Below are 22562 nucleotides of genomic sequence, written 5' to 3'. Positions count from 1 at the left end.
CTAGCTATAAAGCTGTTTATTTCTCTGTCTGTTGTGTAACAAGATAAAAAAGTAGGCTACTCAAATAAAGAGGTATATGTTTTCTGCTTAACTAAGCAGTGTATTACTAGGACCTGTAGTAACTCCAGCTCTGGGGTGTGTACATTTGGAGCAGTGGGATTTTTTCCATTGTTGTGTTCAGCTTGCTCACTGTATGTATATAATACAGTTATACTTTTTGTATTATACAGCATATTGTTAATCACTTACCTTATTGCTGAATGCATATACTATACTGTAGCTGCTTTGTTACAATGTCAGTTGTAAAATGGACAAAAAAAAAAAAAAAAAAACTTGACCTGACATTGGCTGAATCTGTAGTCATTTGCATATTGAGGAGTACCTTTACGCCCATCGACGTGAGTGGGTTGGGTCTCAACTGAGCTTCCTGTAAAGATCATGGTCAAGTTCAAAAGTAGAGTAATGCTCTGATATAAGCTCATTTGATGGTTTAACATTGTCTTTCAGTACCAGCAAGTAAGAAAGCGTATAGTGTATAGAATTAATTTTGCAGGTTTTGGGCTGTAACTATATTTTAGTTACATTGTTTTCTTGTTGCCTGTTTGCTTATTGCAGTGTTTCTATTCTACAGTGTAAATGAATAGTGATTATTTTTTTATTTTAGTAAAGAAAAGAAGACAAAGTGCTTGAAGACTTTCTTGAAGATCAAACTACAATGATCATCTTTCGTGGACTTATTTTGCTTTTATCAATGTCAGGTAAGTTTTTGTACTCAAGTATTTATCAGTGTTTATTTGTTTAATATATTTTAGTTATGTAAAACATGTTTTCTTTTTTTCAGGTGGCGCCTCTAAGATTAACATCTCATGTCTAAATGGTAAAAAGTACGTTCAGAATGGGGAAAATGTTAGTCTGAATTGCTTGTTTTCATCTGCTGATGTGACGGCGACTGCATGGTTCAAACAGACTCCAGGAGAAAAGCCTGTGCTGATTGCCTCGACTTTTCGTTCTTCTGCAGCTGTTTATTATAACGGTTTTAATAAGAGCGGCCGTTTTTTTGCAGTAACAGAGAAAAATACTTTTACTTTGAATATTTTAAATACAGAAGCATCAGATTCAGCTACGTATTTCTGTGCAGCTGCATATTTTACAGATATCGCTCTATCAGACTGCACAGTTTTAGTCCTCAAAGGTAAAAGTACTTATCTAAAATAAAATGTAATCTACTTTCAAATTAAATGTTTCAATATTGTAACACTACATCTAAACAATCACTAAATTACATTTTATTCCATTATTTAGATTCACCATCAAGTCTCTACACTGTTCTCCAGCCTCCCGTATCAGATCCAGTCCAACTGGGAGGAGATACAACTCTGCAGTGTTCAATACTCACAGATAACTCTGCAGGAGATCACAGTGTGTACTGGTTCAGACACGGATCAGGAGAATCTGATCCAGGAATCATCTTCACTCATGGAAACAGGAGTGATCAGTGTAAGAAAAGCTCTGAGACTGTTTCTCCTACACAGAGCTGTATCTACAAACTCCCCAAGAACAACCTCAGCCTCTCTGATGCTGGAACTTACTACTGTGCTGTAGCTGCATGTGGACACATCATCTTTGGGAACGGAACTAAACTGGACTTAACTGGAGGTAAGATATAATATTTTAGATTTCTTCAAATTGCTTCAAGCCCCATTCAGATACAAAAGTTTTGTCAGAATATAACTTGTAAGCAGAAAAAAAATATTTTAACTTGATATGAAATGATAATAATTGTTTAATCTTTTCTTCTATGCTATTGTGTAATAATGTTGAGAACCAGTGTTAGTTAGCACAGTCAGACATTTAAAGTTTAATGTTCAAGGTTTTTATTTTCCATTTGTGTACAGACCATAGTACAGACAAATTAGAATTATTGTGCAGGGCAGGGCAATGTCAACATTTAAAAAAGATAAAACATTATGAATAAATAAACCATCAATAAAAAAAAAAAAAAAAAAAAAAAACAATCATACCAAGATATTATAAATAACCAGCCAAATGTTTCTTTTTAAATACAAGTACAACACAAACAGCACAGAGTTGCATCCAAAAAATATATATAAATGGGTTATTGTGTGTTACACATTTGTCAGCATATATCATAAATAGAAGAAATATTTAATACACATTTTCAAAGATTTTGTTTTGCCATCAATCTGACTGTCGAAAGGAAAAAACTGTAAAAAAAAAAAAGTTCTGTGAGTGATAATACTAATACTAATATATTTATTTTATTGTTATTTGAAGTGTATATTACTACTTTTCTTTTGTTTAACTTTTATCTTTAAATGTGCTAATATTGTTTATTCTTGAGGTCAATTTTAATCTCTGGAATTGTATATTATAATAATAATATAATAATTAAAGTTGTTACCCCAAAAATGCTGCTGAGATGTTTATAGATGTTTATAGATATGTTTATTATTTGAACTTGTGGACAGTCTAATCTGTAGTCAATGGATATAATATTTAAATATTAATGGCTTACATTCATATTTAAATTAATATTTAATATTAATTTTGATTAACTGGTCATTGGAATACAGTACCTTGGCGATAGGGGTGGAAATTTGTGGGTGGTGTACACAATCACACCCATATTCTCTCATTTTATATTCTAAAATTTAAATTACTTACTTATAAGGTGGATAATAATGGAAAATGAATCAATAATTGATCATATCAAAAAACAATTGTTACCCAAGTATATGTCATATACTATATATATTTGTTGACTATGTCATAGTGACCTTCACATCATCCAAAACAAAAGTGTGTAAAATACTGATATTATTTTATGTATTTAATACAGCTAAAACAGACTGGGATCAAATTGACTCCAACGAACACCTTTGTGTACAATATGTGTACAGGACATTAAAAAAATAATAATGTCATCAGGGTAATTTAATGTTTACCCGGTTGACCCCATTAATTTAGGAAAAGTCAATAAATATTAGCCAAAATATATGTAAATAATTTATTTAAACATTGTTAAACATTGAATGTGGTAAATTTGACCCCAATGAAAATAGAAGGATTAGACAGCAGATTTTGAGCCGTGTTTTTTATTTAATAAATAATGTTGGTCAGTTTTATTAAATTATAAAGAAATGTATGTTTTTTTTTCTCTCTCTCATAATAGCGAACAGGGATTTGGATCCAACCACTATGGTTTCAGCAGCATTAAACATCATATTAATGCTTGCAGTTTTGTTTCTGTGTAGACAATTACACAGTAGTTATCAAAAAGGTAATTTTACTTTAAACTTTAAATTCTCCAAAATTAAAATGGATGTATAAATACTCTTTATTGAATAATGTCCACTTACGTAATATAGTATGCTAATGTAGTATTCTTACTTTTTTTGAAGATGCTGCCGATGTTCCCACAGTTCAGGTAAAATTGTACTTTGACTTTTTTATTTTACTTTTGGCTACACTCAATCTATGGAATATCTTGTTTTGCTCTCCTACACTGTAAAAAGTAATTAGAATTGTTAAATAAAAAATAAGAATCAGGTTTTTTAATTTATTTTTTATTTACTTATTTATTATTTAATTCAAGACATTTACTTAAGTTGAATATACTCAGTTTAATTGCTTGTTACCACATTATGGTATGTTTTGATAGATAGATAGATAGATAGATAGATAGATAGATAGATAGATAGATAGATAGATAGCCTTTATTATTATCCCACTCGGGGAAATTGCATTGTTTCAGCAGCACAAACAACAAAAGGAAAAGAGAGCAAAAAGTACATAAAAAATAATAAATAAATAATATTTAATTTAAGAAAAAAACATACATACAATAAAGGTAAAGTGTAGAGTGCATTTATCGCTTAAAGTGACTAGTGTGCCGCCTGGGGAGGTGATGGTTATAAAGCCTCACGGCTGAAGGCAGGAAAGACCTGCGGTACCTCTCCGTTCCACACTGCAGTTGGAGAAGCAGATCACTGAAGGAGCTGCCCAGTCTTATGACCATCTCCTGTAGTGGGTGGGAAGTGTTCTCCATTATGGTTGCCAGCTTGGCCAGCATCCTTCTTTCTCCCACTACTTCCACTGGGTCTAGTGCATGGCCCAGTACTGAACTTGCCTTCCTGATCAGCTTGACCAATTTCTTCCTCTCTGTTGCCGTGATGTTCTCTATTTGTACTATTTTTATTAATGAACTACAGTGTCTTTCTGCAGGATGCATGTGATGAAGCTTTGATGAAGCTCGCTGGTGAACTTCAGCCGATGAATGAAGGTCCTGAATTCTACTCCAAGGTCATCTATTACCAACAAAACTGAATTCACAAATGTATCTAAAGCTTGTAAAATTGTCTACCATTTAACTTTAATGTAAACTTAATTTTTTTAGCTGACTTATTTCCTACCCGGATAGGATTAGTTTCTCAGGGGTCCTGGGATAATTGCCTGTAACGGGGTAACGTCCTCTGAGAAAATTACAGGCTGATTTACCTACTGTTTTTCGCCGAACTCTGTGGTCCTCCGGTAATTTTAGGTCCCGTTCAGACGCACATCTCTGAGTTTCGTCTCCTCACATTTAATACAATTGCTATTTGTCCACTGCCACGCACCGTAATTACACTTTGGGCGAGAGTTTCCACAGTGATCCACATAAACACAACAGTGAGTGGAAATGGAGGAGCTACTGAACGCGATGTCACGTGACCCAGAAAGCCAAAAAAAAAAAAAAAAAAAAAAAAAAAACGATCTGGTCCTGCTTTTTTTTTTTCCAATTGCAGTCCGGATGCAAGATTTTTATCAGTCAAAGTATAAAACATTTTTCACAGACGTGCCCCTGAGAAACTAATCCCGTCAGGATAGGGTTTTAGATTAGCATGGTTTATTGGATTGATAGGTATTTTTGCTTATCTCCTATATATCTTGTTTAATGTTTTTTTTTCCATGTGCATGTATTATATTAAGAAATGGATTTAATCTTCACTGAAATTTCATAATTAGGCTAAGTTTTAGCATTGATTCAATGACCAAATGTTTGCGACTCAATGTCTAGATTGTGTTCATGCTGTTTTAACCTTGTCAACTTGGCAAACCTTTAGCTGAAATCTAACTTTAGCTTTGAAGTGTCACCAAGTGGACAGTTAAGTCATGTGTTGATGTTGCATGTGTTTTGTAACTAAATGAACATGAAAACCTAAGTCATCTGTGTGAATATGAGGTATATTTAATATGCAAGTAAAATTTTACTTTAGGCAGCAAGTAAATTAGAAACACATCTGGAATTAACAATGCTTTCATCTGGAAGTTGCAAAAACTGTTGATAAAAAAATGTTCTGGCTTTCCTTTGTCCTCATTCTCACTGTATAATGATAGTCAATCCTTTTAGTGAACTTTAAAAATGCAATAAAGAATATGTTTTCCCTGAAACTTTAAAAAATAAAAACTTTGTCTCGATTGTTTGACTTCTTTGGTTATGTATATTTTCTGAAAATTGTTGTCTCTCAGTTTTTTCTCTTAAATGGGAATTATTGTGAATATTTTTTTCTAAATATTTTTGAAAAAAGTAATTCAATCAATATCAAATCAAATTAAATGAACATATACAGAAAATTAAAAGTGATGAAAATGTATGTGTTTCAGTGTTATTTTTGCCTTACAGTCAGTAATCCAAAGAAAAAAAAATCAAATCAAATCAAATCAAATCAAATTTATTTGTATAGCGCTTTTTACAACAGGTGTTGGCACAAAGCAGCTTTACAGAAACATGATTACAGGACAAAGAATCAGGCAAAACATTACACATAGAAAATACAGAATACAGAACCCCCAGTGAGCGCGGAGGCAAGGAAAAACTCCCTCAGAGCTGCAGGAGGAGGAAGAAACCTTGGGAGGACCAAGACTCACATTAAAGGGGGGACCATCCTACCACTGGTCAAACGGCTTTTAAATTAAAATTTAAAAAAAGTCTTTTATACATCCATATAGGTTTTATGTACTCAGGAGTGTAATAGCGCCACTAATGGCTTGGATGTAATCTGTAGTGGAGAGTAAGATGGATGATGAGCAGCTGATCTGTGGTGGTGGTGGAGAAGAGCTGACTTCAGAAACTTCCATCAGTCTGGCCGGACAGGAGACGCGAGAGCCTGAGGGTCCAACATCGGTATCGGGTCAGACAGGTGGGCAGTCAGTAACTCGGAGGAAGGCAGAGAGATGGAATTAGTTTTGACTGGATTTATGCAAAACTGAGAATATTAAAACATTATCAGAGTGTGGCAAATGACTCCGGCAGAACTGAATAAAACAGCCTAACTAAAGGCAGAGAGCCAGAAGGTAACATAGACATGGAGGCACCCTGAAACACCAGCATCCACCCACTCCACCGTCCACAAACCTGAGTGACCGTGTGCAGTGGGAGAACAACAGCACCAGCATCTCAGTTTACCACAATTTCCTCTGTCCATGAACCCCTGGATCTGCAGCCTTATCTAAAGGGAAAAACATTAATTACCAAAAGCTAAACTAAACAAGTAAGTTTTCAGTCTAGACTTAAAGATTGAGACTGTGTCTGAGTCCCGAACATATTCGGGGAGATTATTCCAGAGTTGAGGCGCTTTATAAGAGAAAGCTCTTCCTCCTGCAGAGCTCCTCTGAATTTTAGGCACTACTAATAAACCAGCACCCTGAGATCTGAGTAATCGCGGTGGTTCATAACAGGAGATGAGGTCTTGTAAATACTCAGGAGCGAGCCCGTGTAGGGCTTTATACGTTAACAGGAGAATTTTATAGTCTATGCGGAATTTGACTGGAAGCCAGTGCAGTGCTGATAGTACTGGACTAATATGGTCAAATTTTCTAGTTTTAGTAAGGACCCTGGCTGCAGCATTTTGAACTAGCTGAAGTTTATTTAAGTTACTGCCGGAACATCCAGACAGTAGCGCATTACAATAATCTAGCCTTGAGGTAATAAAGGCATGTACTAATTTTTCTGCGTCATGCAGTGATAGGGCATTTCTTAGCTTGGCGATGTTACGGAGGTGTAGAAAAGCTGTTCTAGTAACATTAGATATGTGTTTATCGAATGCTAGATCTGAATCTATGATAACTCCAAGGTTTTTAGCTGCTGAACCAGGGGTGGCTGAGAAGTCAGCCAGATTTAGCATTAAGTCTGATAATTTATTTCTAGCAGCTTTGGGGCCTAATAGGAGAACTTCTGTTTTATCACTATTTAATAGGAGGAAGTTGTGCGACATCCATGATTTTACATCTTCTACACAATCCTCGATTTTCTTTAATCTCACTCTGTCATCAGGTTTGGCTGATATGAAGAGCTGCGTGTCATCCGCATAACAATGAAAATTCACATTGTGTTTTCTAATAACTTTGCCCAGTGGGAGCATATATAATGTAAATAATAACGGTCCTAATATAGAGCCTTGTGGAATTCCATATCTTACCTTGGTATAACTGGAAGACATATCATTTATCCTCACAAACTGATAGCGATCGGTTAAGTACGATTTAAACCATGCTAAGGCAGTTCCGGTTACACCGACCATGTCCTCTAGTCTTTCTAAAAGGATAGTATGATCTATTGTATCAAAGGCTGCGCTCAGATCGAGAAGTACGAGTAAGGAAACACAGCCTTGGTCGGCGGCTATAAGTAGATCGTTTGTTATTCTAACTAAAGCTGTCTCAGTGCTATGATAAGGCCTAAATCCAGATTGAAATTTTTCATAGATCTGGTTTCTTTGCAGGTAAGAGCAAAGTTGTTGGGCTACAGCTTTTTCTAAAATCTTAGAAATAAACGGTAAGTTTGAAATAGGTCTATAGTTAGACAGTACACTAGGATCAAGATTTGGTTTCTTGATCAGAGGTTTAATTACAGCTGTTTTAAAGGCTTTGGGTACATGGCCCAGGGCGAGCGATGAGTTTACTATCATTAACAGAGGTTTAATTATATCTGGCAGTACCTGTTTTAATAATTTTGTGGGAACAGCATCAAGTGTGCAGGTTGTGCTGTTTGAAGAGGAGATAATTTTCTCTAGTTCTAGCTGTGGAAGTGGGTTAAAGACTTCCAACCTAACTTCAGTAACAGAGTTTTGTTCTAGATCAGCCAGACCAGATGACAGAGAGGATGTAATATTTATCTGTTTAATTTTATCCCGAATGTTTTCAATTTTACTATTGAAGAAGTCCATAAAATCGTTGCTGGTGTAAATGGCTGGAATCTGAGGTTCAGTACCTGCCTGGTTTTTAGTTAATTTGGAAATAACACTAAAGAGAACTCTAGGATTATTTTTATTTATCTCGATCTGTGAGGCCAGATATGCTGAGCGGGCTTTATTAAGTTCTTTTCTATATTTAACAAGACTGTCTTTCCACGCAGAGTAAAACACTTCCAGTTTAGTTGATCGATATTTACGCTCTAAATTTCGTACTAACTGCTTTAAGGTACGAGTTTGATCATTGTACCACGGTGCGAGCTTTTTCTGTCTCTCTATTTTGTGTTTAAGGGGTGCTACAACATCTAAGGTAGAGCGAAAGGTATTTTCTAAACCTTCGGTTAGTTTGTCTAGTTCTACTGGGTCTACAGGAGAGTACATTAGAGTTGATAAGTCTGGAAGCTTATCTGTAAATTGTTGGGCTGTAAAAGGCGTAATTGAACGTTTTACAGAGTAGCTAGGGGATGTACGTATATTATGACTAAGATGTAATTTAAATGAAATAAGGTAATGATCTGAAATTGCGGAGGTTTGAGAACGAATATTCGGGTTATCTATGCTCACACCCAGGGTCAAAACTAAATCCAGAGTATGATTACAGTAATGAGTAGGTCCTGTTATATTTTGAATAATACCAACTGAGTCTAAAATCGATGTGAATGCCTTTTTTAATGGATCATCCAATTTTTCGAAATGAATGTTGAAGTCTCCAACTATAATCACTTTATCATTACTTACTGCTAAGTCTGTGACAAAATCACTAAATTCTTTTAAAAATTCTAAATAGGGCCCTGGTGGTCTGTAGATGTTAATTAAAGAAAATGCATTCTTTTTTGTAACTGGATTAATTATACTGGTGTAAAGAAGCTCAAAAGAAGTAAAATTTTCATAGTGTTTCTGATTGCTAACTAAGGTACTTTGGAAAAGTATGCAGACCCCACCTCCTCTACCGGACAATCTCGGATTGTGTATATAATTATAGCCTGCAGGGGTGGCTTCATTTAATGCTACATATTCATTTGGCCTAATCCAGGTTTCTGTCAGACACAGAACATCGAATTTCTGATCAGTTATGATTTCATTCACCAGAACTGCTTTTGAATTTAGAGATCTAATATTAAGTAAACCAATCTTTAGGCTTGAAATGTTAGTACTACAGTCTGGATATGATTGTTTAATATAAGTTAAGTTATTTGGATTTACTGTTTTAGTTTTTTGATGTTTTTGTTTGACTCGGGGGACAGACACAGTCTGAATACATTGGTATCTAGGTAACGTCTCTTTGCAGCTCGCAGACGGTCGGTTAAGCCTCTCTGTCTGCGGCCTGGTCCCGGCTCTGGATTGTCAGCAGCTTCTAATACTACTCTGCCGACTAACTAAAAGACTATGAGCTATGCTGCATGAAAGTAAGGCAGCACCCTCCCGCGTGGGGTGGACACCATCCCTACCTAAAAGACCAGGCTTGCCCTCAAAGTGTAGCCAGTTATCTATAAAGCCCACATGATTTTCTGCACACCACTTGGACATCCAGCGGTTCAGCGAAGAAAGCCTGCTGTAAGCTTCATCACCACGCCTCATTGGGATGGGGCCAGAGCAGATTACCTCCTCGGACAGTGTCTGGGCCTGTTTAATCACCTCTTTAATATTAGCCTTAGTTACTTCAGACTGCCGCAGACGAATATCATTGGCCCCTACATGAATTACTACCCTCGAATATCTCCTATTCCCTAACCTAAGGTTGCCACTAATGTCCGGTGCTCTGGCTCCCGGTAAACAAGTAACTGTTGCCGCTGGTGCCCCTAAAGGAGTAGCTAATTTCACGTGTCGGACGATAGAGTCTCCTATCACCAGAGTACCTTTAACAGGCTCCTCAGTTGGTGCTTCACTGAGCGGGGCAAACCTGTTTGACACGTGAACTGGGGGAGCGTGGTGTTCAGGTGGGCTGGCTGTGGCCTTTGCGGTAGCATTAGCCTTAGCCTTTCGACTATGCCGCCGAGACGTTACCCATTCGCCCCGCTGTGAGGGCTCTAAGGCCGGAGTCGAGGGGGTACTAACTCTCCCTGAGACACCCGGGGCTGCTAACAGTGAATCCTGCTGTCTATCCCTTATTAAACCCCGGACGTGCAGCTCTAACTTATTCACCTTATCCACCAAGGAGCTAACTATCTCACACTTAGTACAAATACCACTATTGTTACCAGTATCGGTGGATAAGGGATCTAAGCTATACATGCCACACTCTAAACAGGTGTAAACCTGAGCAGAAGCCATGGAGAAAAAAAGCACTCACCTTGTTTCAGTTGAAATTAGAAACTTACACAAACAAACTGCAGCAGCAAACAGCTAATCCAGCAAACCTGAGGAAAAAGTCTATAAAAGTAGACTGAAAGTGGATTAATACTATTTGAGAGTTGTTAGACTCTGCATCCTTATTTGGGGAAATTACACTTCTGCATCTATGCACCATGATTTTTTTTAAGCATTAACCCTTTGACCTCATATAGAGACACTGCCATTACCGTTTAGTGGTCACATGACAACATTGCACTCAACTGAATAAAAACAAGAATGCAGGAATCCCAGTCAAGAGTTTCTACAGCCAGTTCAACCACATACATGGAACAGGTAAAAATTCTCATACTTACTGTAAAAAAGATAAAAAATGTTTTTTGGGCTAACTGGCTCCTTCTGATCCCAAATGGCTTGTTAATACTTGTTAGGTCCTATTATCACAAGAGAATTAAAGAAACGATAAGGATTATATATTTTTTATTTATCTGCATGTATCATCAGATATTAAGAAAACATGCTGAGTTAAAGCACATCCCTGTTTGAACTGTGCGATTAACTGTGCAACTAATTCCTCCCCATAGTGCAGTGCAACATGGTATCTGTGTTTGTTTTGGCCTCTGACTCCACCTGCTGCTCGTTCCCCAACACTAACTGCACCTCCAAGGTTGCCAGCACACAACAATAAAGTGAGCAGTGCTGCAGCATGGAAGCAGGTAAGCTGATTCAGTCAGGTAATTTATCTCAACCACTAGGTTAGGTAACTAAGGACTGGTGTTTAAATTAATTAAATAATTGGAGCACTCATATCAGTGATCTGTGTGCATACATTGTGAGCTGTTTTTTTTCTGAACAAAATGCTCTGGTGTTTCTATTTAGCCTTGCTTTAGATAACTGAATTAGAGGTCTCTGAAGAAAGACAGGATTTGGGGTCTTGCTCATTAATATTCACACATGCAAACATATCGCCTCTGATTGGCTAACAGCACTGCAGCAGTGGACCCCTACCTGCCTTCCCCCCACAGTCAATTTTACAGCTCTAAAACTGTAAAACTCAAAGGACAAAATGCTTTCAGAGACGCAGCCTTAGTTATAAAGATATAGCATTGAGTGCTAGATAAACCCTTAAACTTCACTTAACATCAGACTGTCAGCTCAACTAATGTTACTTAACTCTTACCTCAGACTTGATGATTCGGTACTTGGGCAGTTTCACCACGCTAAAGCCCCAGAGTCGGCTCTATATCATAAAATCCTATGCAATCGGTGCCCGCTTTGACCAGAATCATCCGGAGATCCGATTTAAACCTATAGCTATGTACACAAGATAGCTAGCGTTAACTAGTTACTGGAAACAAAAGCTGTAAGCTCCACCTTAGCTATAGCTCCTTCTGCTCTAGTCCATCTTCAGCTCTGCCTGTGGGTGGCCCTGAGCCGAGGTGGGTGATGTCATGAACTCAGTATCCAGGCTTCGACATCAGAGCCTTTCCTGATCGTTTGTCTGATGCTTTCCTTTTACTAACTACTGCAAACTATGGAGGTTGAGGAAGTGAGACCTATAGTATTAAGTATTATTACAAAGAACAAGAAAAAGTGGATTGTAGTGGAAGGAGACTTTCAACGGTAAACATTACTTATGGCCGTTCCTAGCAACTATCTAGCTATAAAGCTGTTTATTTCTCTGTCTGTTGTGTAACAAGATAAAAAGTAGGCTACTCAAATAAAGAGGTATATGTTTTCTGCTTAACTAAGCAGTGTATTACTAGGACCTGTAGTAACTCCAGCTCTGGGGTGTGTACATTTGGAGCAGTGGGATTTTTTCCATTGTTGTGTTCAGCTTGCTCACTGTATGTATATAATACAGTTATACTTTTTGTATTATACAGCATATTGTTAATCACTTACCTTATTGCTGAATGCATATACTATACTGTAGCTGCTTTGTTACAATGTCAGTTGTAAAATGGACAAAAAAAAAAAAAAAAAAACTTGACCTGACATTGGCTGAATCTGTAGTCATTTGCATATTGAGGAGTACCTTTACGCCCATCGACGTGAGTGGGTTGGGTCTCAACTGAGCTTCCTGTAAAGATCATGGTCAAGTTCAAAAGTAGAGTAATGCTCTGATATAAGCTCATTTGATGGTTTAACATTGTCTTTCAGTACCAGCAAGTAAGAAAGCGTATAGTGTATAGAATTAATTTTGCAGGTTTTGGGCTGTAACTATATTTTAGTTACAATGTTTTCTTGTTGCCTGTTTGCTTATTGCAGTGTTTCTATTCTACAGTGTAAATGAATAGTGATTATTTTTTTATTTTAGTAAAGAAAAGAAGACAAAGTGCTTGAAGACTTTCTTGAAGATCAAACTACAATGATCATCTTTCGTGGACTTATTTTGCTTTTATCAATGTCAGGTAAGTTTTTGTACTCAAGTATTTATCAGTGTTTATTTGTTTAATATATTTTAGTTATGTAAAACATGTTTTCTTTTTTTCAGGTGGCGCCTCTAAGATTAACATCTCATGTCTAAATGGTAAAAAGTACGTTCAGAATGGGGAAAATGTTAGTCTGAATTGCTTGTTTTCATCTGCTGATGTGACGGCGACTGCATGGTTCAAACAGACTCCAGGAGAAAAGCCTGTGCTGATTGCCTCGACTTTTCGTTCTTCTGCAGCTGTTTATTATAACGGTTTTAATAAGAGCGGCCGTTTTTTTGCAGTAACAGAGAAAAATACTTTTACTTTGAATATTTTAAATACAGAAGCATCAGATTCAGCTACGTATTTCTGTGCAGCTGCATATTTTACAGATATCGCTCTATCAGACTGCACAGTTTTAGTCCTCAAAGGTAAAAGTACTTATCTAAAATAAAATGTAATCTACTTTCAAATTAAATGTTTCAATATTGTAACACTACATCTAAACAATCACTAAATTACATTTTATTCCATTATTTAGATTCACCATCAAGTCTCTACACTGTTCTCCAGCCTCCCGTATCAGATCCAGTCCAACTGGGAGGAGATACAACTCTGCAGTGTTCAATACTCACAGATAACTCTGCAGGAGATCACAGTGTGTACTGGTTCAGACACGGATCAGGAGAATCTGATCCAGGAATCATCTTCACTCATGGAAACAGGAGTGATCAGTGTAAGAAAAGCTCTGAGACTGTTTCTCCTACACAGAGCTGTATCTACAAACTCCCCAAGAACAACCTCAGCCTCTCTGATGCTGGAACTTACTACTGTGCTGTAGCTGCATGTGGACACATCATCTTTGGGAACGGAACTAAACTGGACTTAACTGGAGGTAAGATATAATATTTTAGATTTCTTCAAATTGCTTCAAGCCCCATTCAGATACAAAAGTTTTGTCAGAATATAACTTGTAAGCAGAAAAAAAATATTTTAACTTGATATGAAATGATAATAATTGTTTAATCTTTTCTTCTATGCTATTGTGTAATAATGTTGAGAACCAGTGTTAGTTAGCACAGTCAGACATTTAAAGTTTAATGTTCAAGGTTTTTATTTTCCATTTGTGTACAGACCATAGTACAGACAAATTAGAATTATTGTGCAGGGCAGGGCAATGTCAACATTTAAAAAAGATAAAACATTATGAATAAATAAACCATCAATAAAAAAAAAAAAAAAAAAAAAAACAATCATACCAAGATATTATAAATAACCAGCCAAATGTTTCTTTTTAAATACAAGTACAACACAAACAGCACAGAGTTGCATCCAAAAAATATATATAAATGGGTTATTGTGTGTTACACATTTGTCAGCATATATCATAAATAGAAGAAATATTTAATACACATTTTCAAAGATTTTGTTTTGCCATCAATCTGACTGTCGAAAGGAAAAAACTGTAAAAAAAAAAAAGTTCTGTGAGTGATAATACTAATACTAATATATTTATTTTATTGTTATTTGAAGTGTATATTACTACTTTTCTTTTGTTTAACTTTTATCTTTAAATGTGCTAATATTGTTTATTCTTGAGGTCAATTTTAATCTCTGGAATTGTATATTATAATAATAATATAATAATTAAAGTTGTTACCCCAAAAATGCTGCTGAGATGTTTATAGATGTTTATAGATATGTTTATTATTTGAACTTGTGGACAGTCTAATCTGTAGTCAATGGATATAATATTTAAATATTAATGGCTTACATTCATATTTAAATTAATATTTAATATTAATTTTGATTAACTGGTCATTGGAATACAGTACCTTGGCGATAGGGGTGGAAATTTGTGGGTGGTGTACACAATCACACCCATATTCTCTCATTTTATATTCTAAAATTTAAATTACTTACTTATAAGGTGGATAATAATGGAAAATGAATCAATAATTGATCATATCAAAAAACAATTGTTACCCAAGTATATGTCATATACTATATATATTTGTTGACTATGTCATAGTGACCTTCACATCATCCAAAACAAAAGTGTGTAAAATACTGATATTATTTTATGTATTTAATACAGCTAAAACAGACTGGGATCAAATTGACTCCAACGAACACCTTTGTGTACAATATGTGTACAGGACATTAAAAAAATAATAATGTCATCAGGGTAATTTAATGTTTACCCGGTTGACCCCATTAATTTAGGAAAAGTCAATAAATATTAGCCAAAATATATGTAAATAATTTATTTAAACATTGTTAAACATTGAATGTGGTAAATTTGACCCCAATGAAAATAGAAGGATTAGACAGCAGATTTTGAGCCGTGTTTTTTATTTAATAAATAATGTTGGTCAGTTTTATTAAATTATAAAGAAATGTATGTTTTTTTTTCTCTCTCTCATAATAGCGAACAGGGATTTGGATCCAACCACTATGGTTTCAGCAGCATTAAACATCATATTAATGCTTGCAGTTTTGTTTCTGTGTAGACAATTACACAGTAGTTATCAAAAAGGTAATTTTACTTTAAACTTTAAATTCTCCAAAATTAAAATGGATGTATAAATACTCTTTATTGAATAATGTCCACTTACGTAATATAGTATGCTAATGTAGTATTCTTACTTTTTTTGAAGATGCTGCCGATGTTCCCACAGTTCAGGTAAAATTGTACTTTGACTTTTTTATTTTACTTTTGGCTACACTCAATCTATGGAATATCTTGTTTTGCTCTCCTACACTGTAAAAAGTAATTAGAATTGTTAAATAAAAAATAAGAATCAGGTTTTTTAATTTATTTTTTATTTACTTATTTATTATTTAATTCAAGACATTTACTTAAGTTGAATATACTCAGTTTAATTGCTTGTTACCACATTATGGTATGTTTTGATAGATAGATAGATAGATAGATAGATAGATAGATAGATAGATAGATAGATAGATAGATAGATAGATAGCCTTTATTATTATCCCACTCGGGGAAATTGCATTGTTTCAGCAGCACAAACAACAAAAGGAAAAGAGAGCAAAAAGTACATAAAAAATAATAAATAAATAATATTTAATTTAAGAAAAAAACATACATACAATAAAGGTAAAGTGTAGAGTGCATTTATCGCTTAAAGTGACTAGTGTGCCGCCTGGGGAGGTGATGGTTATAAAGCCTCACGGCTGAAGGCAGGAAAGACCTGCGGTACCTCTCCGTTCCACACTGCAGTTGGAGAAGCAGATCACTGAAGGAGCTGCCCAGTCTTATGACCATCTCCTGTAGTGGGTGGGAAGTGTTCTCCATTATGGTTGCCAGCTTGGCCAGCATCCTTCTTTCTCCCACTACTTCCACTGGGTCTAGTGCATGGCCCAGTACTGAACTTGCCTTCCTGATCAGCTTGACCAATTTCTTCCTCTCTGTTGCCGTGATGTTCTCTATTTGTACTATTTTTATTAATGAACTACAGTGTCTTTCTGCAGGATGCATGTGATGAAGCTTTGATGAAGCTCGCTGGTGAACTTCAGCCGATGAATGAAGGTCCTGAATTCTACTCCAAGGTCATCTATTACCAACAAAACTGAATTCACAAATGTATCTAAAGCTTGTAAAATTTTCTACCATTTAACTTTAATGTAAACTTAATTTTTTTAGCTGACTTATTTCCTACCCGGATAGGATTAGTTTCTCAGGGGTCCTGGGATAATTGCCTGTAACGGGGTAACGTCCTCTGAGAAAATTACAGGCTGATTTACCTACTGTTTTTCGCCGAACTCTGTGGTCCTCCGGTAATTTTAGGTCCCGTTCAGACGCACATCTCTGAGTTTCGTCTCCTCACATTTAATACAATTGCTATTTGTCCACTGCCACGCACCGTAATTACACTTTGGGCGAGAGTTTCCACAGTGATCCACATAAACACAACAGTGAGTGGAAATGGAGGAGCTACTGAACGCGATGTCACGTGACCCAGAAAGCCAAAAAAAAAAAAAAAAAAAAAAAAAAACGATCTGGTCCTGCTTTTTTTTTTTCCAATTGCAGTCCGGATGCAAGATTTTTATCAGTCAAAGTATAAAACATTTTTCACAGACGTGCCCCTGAGAAACTAATCCCGTCAGGATAGGGTTTTAGATTAGCATGGTTTATTGGATTGATAGGTATTTTTGCTTATCTCCTATATATCTTGTTTAATGTTTTTTTTTCCATGTGCATGTATTATATTAAGAAATGGATTTAATCTTCACTGAAATTTCATAATTAGGCTAAGTTTTAGCATTGATTCAATGACCAAATGTTTGCGACTCAATGTCTAGATTGTGTTCATGCTGTTTTAACCTTGTCAACTTGGCAAACCTTTAGCTGAAATCTAACTTTAGCTTTGAAGTGTCACCAAGTGGACAGTTAAGTCATGTGTTGATGTTGCATGTGTTTTGTAACTAAATGAACATGAAAACCTAAGTCATCTGTGTGAATATGAGGTATATTTAATATGCAAGTAAAATTTTACTTTAGGCAGCAAGTAAATTAGAAACACATCTGGAATTAACAATGCTTTCATCTGGAAGTTGCAAAAACTGTTGATAAAAAAATGTTCTGGCTTTCCTTTGTCCTCATTCTCACTGTATAATGATAGTCAATCCTTTTAGTGAACTTTAAAAATGCAATAAAGAATATGTTTTCCCTGAAACTTTAAAAAATAAAAACTTTGTCTCGATTGTTTGACTTCTTTGGTTATGTATATTTTCTGAAAATTGTTGTCTCTCAGTTTTTTCTCTTAAATGGGAATTATTGTGAATATTTTTTTCTAAATATTTTTGAAAAAAGTAATTCAATCAATATCAAATCAAATTAAATGAACATATACAGAAAATTAAAAGTGATGAAAATGTATGTGTTTCAGTGTTATTTTTGCCTTACAGTCAGTAATCCAAAGAAAAAAAAACTATTTGAGAGTTGTTAGACTCTGCATCCTTATTTGGGGAAATTACACTTCTGCATCTATGCACCATGATTTTTTTTAAGCATTAACCCTTTGACCTCATATAGAGACACTGCCATTACCGTTTAGTGGTCACATGACAACATTGCACTCAACTGAATAAAAACAAGAATGCAGGAATCCCAGTCAAGAGTTTCTACAGCCAGTTCAACCACATACATGGAACAGGTAAAAATACTCATACTTACTGTAAAAAAGATAAAAAAATGTTTTTTGGGCTAACTGGCTCCTTCTGATCCCAAATGGCTTGTTAATACTTGTTAGGTCCTATTATCACAAGAGAATTAAAGAAACGATAAGGATTATATATTTTTTATTTATCTGCATGTATCATCAGATATTAAGAAAACATGCTGAGTTAAAGCACGTCCCTGTTTGAACTGTGCGATTAACTGTGCAACTAATTCCTCCCCATAGTGCAGTGCAACATGGTATCTGTGTTTGTTTTGGCCTCTGACTCCACCTGCTGCTCGTTCCCCAACACTAACTGCACCTCCAAGGTTGCCAGCACACAACAATAAAGTGAGCAGTGCTGCAGCATGGAAGCAGGTAAGCTGATTCAGTCAGGTAATTTATCTCAACCACTAGGTTAGGTAACTAAGGACTGGTGTTTAAATTAATTAAATAATTGGAGCACTCATATCAGTGATCTGTGTGCATACATTGTGAGCTGTTTTTTTTCTGAACAAAATGCTCTGGTGTTTCTATTTAGCCTTGCTTTAGATAACTGAATTAGAGGTCTCTGAAGAAAGACAGGATTTGGGGTCTTGCTCATTAATATTCACACATGCAAACATATCGCCTCTGATTGGCTAACAGCACTGCAGCAGTGGACCCCTACCTGCCTTCCCCCCACAGTCAATTTTACAGCTCTAAAACTGTAAAACTCAAAGGACAAAATGCTTTCAGAGACGCAGCCTTAGTTATAAAGATATAGCATTGAGTGCTAGATAAACCCTTAAACTTCACTTAACATCAGACTGTCAGCTCAACTAATGTTACTTAACTCTTACCTCAGACTTGATGATTCGGTACTTGGGCAGTTTCACCACGCTAAAGCCCCAGAGTCGGCTCTATATCATAAAATCCTATGCAATCGGTGCCCGCTTTGACCAGAATCATCCGGAGATCCGATTTAAACCTATAGCTATGTACACAAGATAGCTAGCGTTAACTAGTTACTGGAAACAAAAGCTGTAAGCTCCACCTTAGCTATAGCTCCTTCTGCTCTAGTCCATCTTCAGCTCTGCCTGTGGGTGGCCCTGAGCCGAGGTGGGTGATGTCATGAACTCAGTATCCAGGCTTCGACTTCAGAGCCTTTCCTGATCGTTTGTCTGATGCTTTCCTTTTACTAACTACTGCAAACTATGGAGGTTGAGGAAGTGAGACCTATAGTATTAAGTATTATTACAAAGAACAAGAAAAAGTGGATTGTAGTGGAAGGAGACTTTCAACGGTAAACATTACTTATGGCCGTTCCTAGCAACTATCTAGCTATAAAGCTGTTTATTTCTCTGTCTGTTGTGTAACAAGATAAAAAAGTAGGCTACTCAAATATAGAGGTATATGTTTTCTGCTTAACTAAGCAGTGTATTACTAGGACCTGTAGTAACTCCAGCTCTGGGGTGTGTACATTTGGAGCAGTGGGATTTTTTCCATTGTTGTGTTCAGCTTGCTCACTGTATGTATATAATACAGTTCTACTTTTTGTATTATACAGCATATTGTTAATCACTTACCTTATTGCTGAATGCATATACTATACTGTAGCTGCTTTGTTACAATGTCAGTTGTAAAATGGACAAAAAAAAAAAAAAAAAAAAACTTGACCTGACATTGGCTGAATCTGTATTCCAGCACAAGTCATTTGCATATTGAGGAGTACCTTTACGCCCATCGACGTGAGTGGGTTGGGTCTCAACTGAGCTTCCTGTAAAGATCATGGTCAAGTTCAAAAGTAGAGTAATGCTCTGATATAAGCTCATTTGATGGTTTAACATTGTCTTTCAGTACCAGCAAGTAAGAAAGCGTATAGTGTATAGAATTAATTTTGCAGGTTTTGGGCTGTAACTATATTTTAGTTACAATGTTTTCTTGTTGCCTGTTTGCTTATTGTAGTGTTTCTATTCTACAGTGTAAATGAATAGTGATTATTTTTTATTTTAGTAAAGAAAAGAAGAAAAAGTGCTTGAAGACTTTCTTGAAGATCAAACTACAATGATCATCTTTCGTGGACTTATTTTGCTTTTATCAATGTCAGGTAAGTTTTTGTACTCAAGTATTTATCAGTGTTTATTTGTTTAATATATTTTAGTTATGTAAAACATGTTTTCTTTTTTTCAGGTGGCGCCTCTAAGATTAACATCCCATGTCTAAATGGTAAAAAGTACGTTCAGAATGGGGAAAATGTTAGTCTGAATTGCAACTTTTCATCTGCTGATGTGACGGCGACTGCATGGTTCAAACAGACTCCAGGAGAAAAGCCTGTGCTGATTTCTTCTGCTTTTCGTTCATCTGCAGTTGTTTATCATAACGGGTTTAATAAGAGCGGACGATTTATTGCAGTAACAGAGAAAAACACTTTTACTCTGAACATCTCAAATACAGAAGCATCAGATTCAGCTACATATTTCTGTGCAGCTGCATATTTTACAGATATCGCTCTATCAGACTGCACAGTAATAGTTCTTAAAGGTAAAAGTACTTATCTAAAATAAAATGTAATCTACTTTAAAATTTAATGTTTCAATATTGTAACACTACATCTAAACAATCACTAAATTACATTTTATTCCATTATTTAGAATCACCTTCAAGTCTCTACACTGTTCTCCAGCCTCCTGTATCAGATCCAGTTCAACTGGGAGGAGATACAACTCTGCAGTGTTCAATACTCACAGATAACTCTGCAGGAGATCACAGTGTGTACTGGTTCAGACACGGATCAGGAGAATCTGATCCAGGAATCATCTTCACTCATGGAAACAGGAGTGATCAGTGTAAGAAAAGCTCTGAGACTGTTTCTCCTACACAGAGCTGTATCTACAAACTCCCCAAGAACAACCTCAGCCTCTCTGATGCTGGAACTTACTACTGTGCTGTAGCTGCATGTGGACACATCTTCTTTGGAGATGGAACCAAACTGGACTTAACTGGAGGTAAAAAAAACTTTTTTTAATAAGCCAAAATGGTCTCAAGCTCAACCCTCAAAGGTTTTGGGTGTTTTGAGGGGGGTCTTGGACAGAAAAAAAACAGCATTATCACTTTAGCATATAGAACTTTTTAAGCCTTTTAATATCTTTAATCTGTTTTATAGTGATACATTTTATAAGTTTTAACTATTCTTAATGTTTTCTTCCATATTTTAGAGAATGGTCTTTTGGTTGCAGCCATTATTGTTTTAGCGGCATCAAACATTGTAACCATAGTTGTGGTTTTATTTATGTGCAGAAAATCACACATCTGTCATTATAAAGGTAGGTAAGAAATAAAAAAGGGCAAAATTAAAAAAAAAAATATTGTAAAGTTTCTATTGTTAGCAATTTAATTAAATATATTCATGTATTTTTCTGTTTAAGATGCTGCTGAAAGAAACACAGTTCAAGCAGACCAGGTGATTATTACAGTTTCTGATTAAAATCTAAGATAAATGCATATTAGGGTTGTCTTAGCAAAATTCTAACTTTATAGGAGTAGAAAATTCACCGTTAGACGATTTTATTCCAAGGTAATTGTTAATTGTTGTTTTACCGATTCTTGAGAATTAGCATAAAACATGATTTAATTTTGAAAAACAAAAGTTAGTTAAATTATAACATCTGAAAGTATATCATAATAGAAAAAGGTCTTCACTGTTCAGAAATGTACAGGGGCACATTTTTTTTAATATAAAACATGTGTTTTTCCTGGTGGTGGTGACAAAAACCATCACATGCAGAAATTATTCACATTATCGACCTTGTTCCCGCTCTGTTTGTAGCTACTTCAGACTTTTTATTAAAAACTATACATTTATGTCATAATCTTATATTGTTGATGTGTAATAGTTGTGACAGTAGCAGCATCCAAATATATGAAGAAGAAAATAAGAGAAAATAGCAAACATAGGCGAGCTTCAGTGATCTTTACAAATGCAGTAGAGCTGAAGGTTTTAATGAAAATATGCGGGTCCTCAGCATTATAGTTTATCTTGTAGTTGCCTGATTTGTATAGCTTTTTAAAATATATAGTGGTGGGGATGAATAAGTGGGAGAAATTGTATTGTTGAAAACTCATACAAAAACCTTGTATCTCAAAAATGATTAAGGTCATCATAGGAGTAGGAAAAATCTTTTTTTATTTTTTTTTTAGGAAGAGTCTGGTAATTGTTAACTGTTATTTTACTATCTATTGAGAGTATATATATAGTTCAGGAAAAAAAGACTACTTAAAAATGACAAGTTTCTTTGATTTTACCAAATTAAACCAAAGCTGAACTGCGTAATGTTTTGCACCAGGAGTGGCATAAAGTTATTCAAAAGCAGTGTGTAAGACTGGTGGAGGAGAACATGCCAAGATGCATGAAAACTTTGATGAAAAAACAGGGTTATTCCACCAAG

At 35.5% G+C, this 22562-nt stretch overlaps 1 protein-coding gene across 1 annotated transcript in view; it reads left to right on the top strand.

The window, feature by feature from the left end:
* The first annotated feature begins 751 nt into the window (after positions 1–751).
* LOC111190124 (uncharacterized) overlaps positions 752–22562 on the top strand; it is a 137373-nt gene continuing 115562 nt past the window's right edge. Inside the window, exons 1-5 of the mRNA XM_049483115.1 lie at positions 752–758; positions 1303–1656; positions 13033–13097; positions 13724–13847; positions 20769–21122. Of these exons, the coding sequence (XP_049339072.1) occupies positions 752–758; positions 1303–1656; positions 13033–13097; positions 13724–13847; positions 20769–21122 (904 nt within the window). The remainder of the gene's footprint in view (positions 759–1302; positions 1657–13032; positions 13098–13723; positions 13848–20768; positions 21123–22562) is intronic.

The sequence above is a fragment of the Astyanax mexicanus genome, chromosome 8 (genome assembly GCF_023375975.1).
Source record: "Astyanax mexicanus isolate ESR-SI-001 chromosome 8, AstMex3_surface, whole genome shotgun sequence".
NCBI classification, from domain to species: domain Eukaryota; kingdom Metazoa; phylum Chordata; class Actinopteri; order Characiformes; family Acestrorhamphidae; genus Astyanax; species Astyanax mexicanus.
This window is presented reverse-complemented; position numbering and strand designations above follow the sequence as displayed.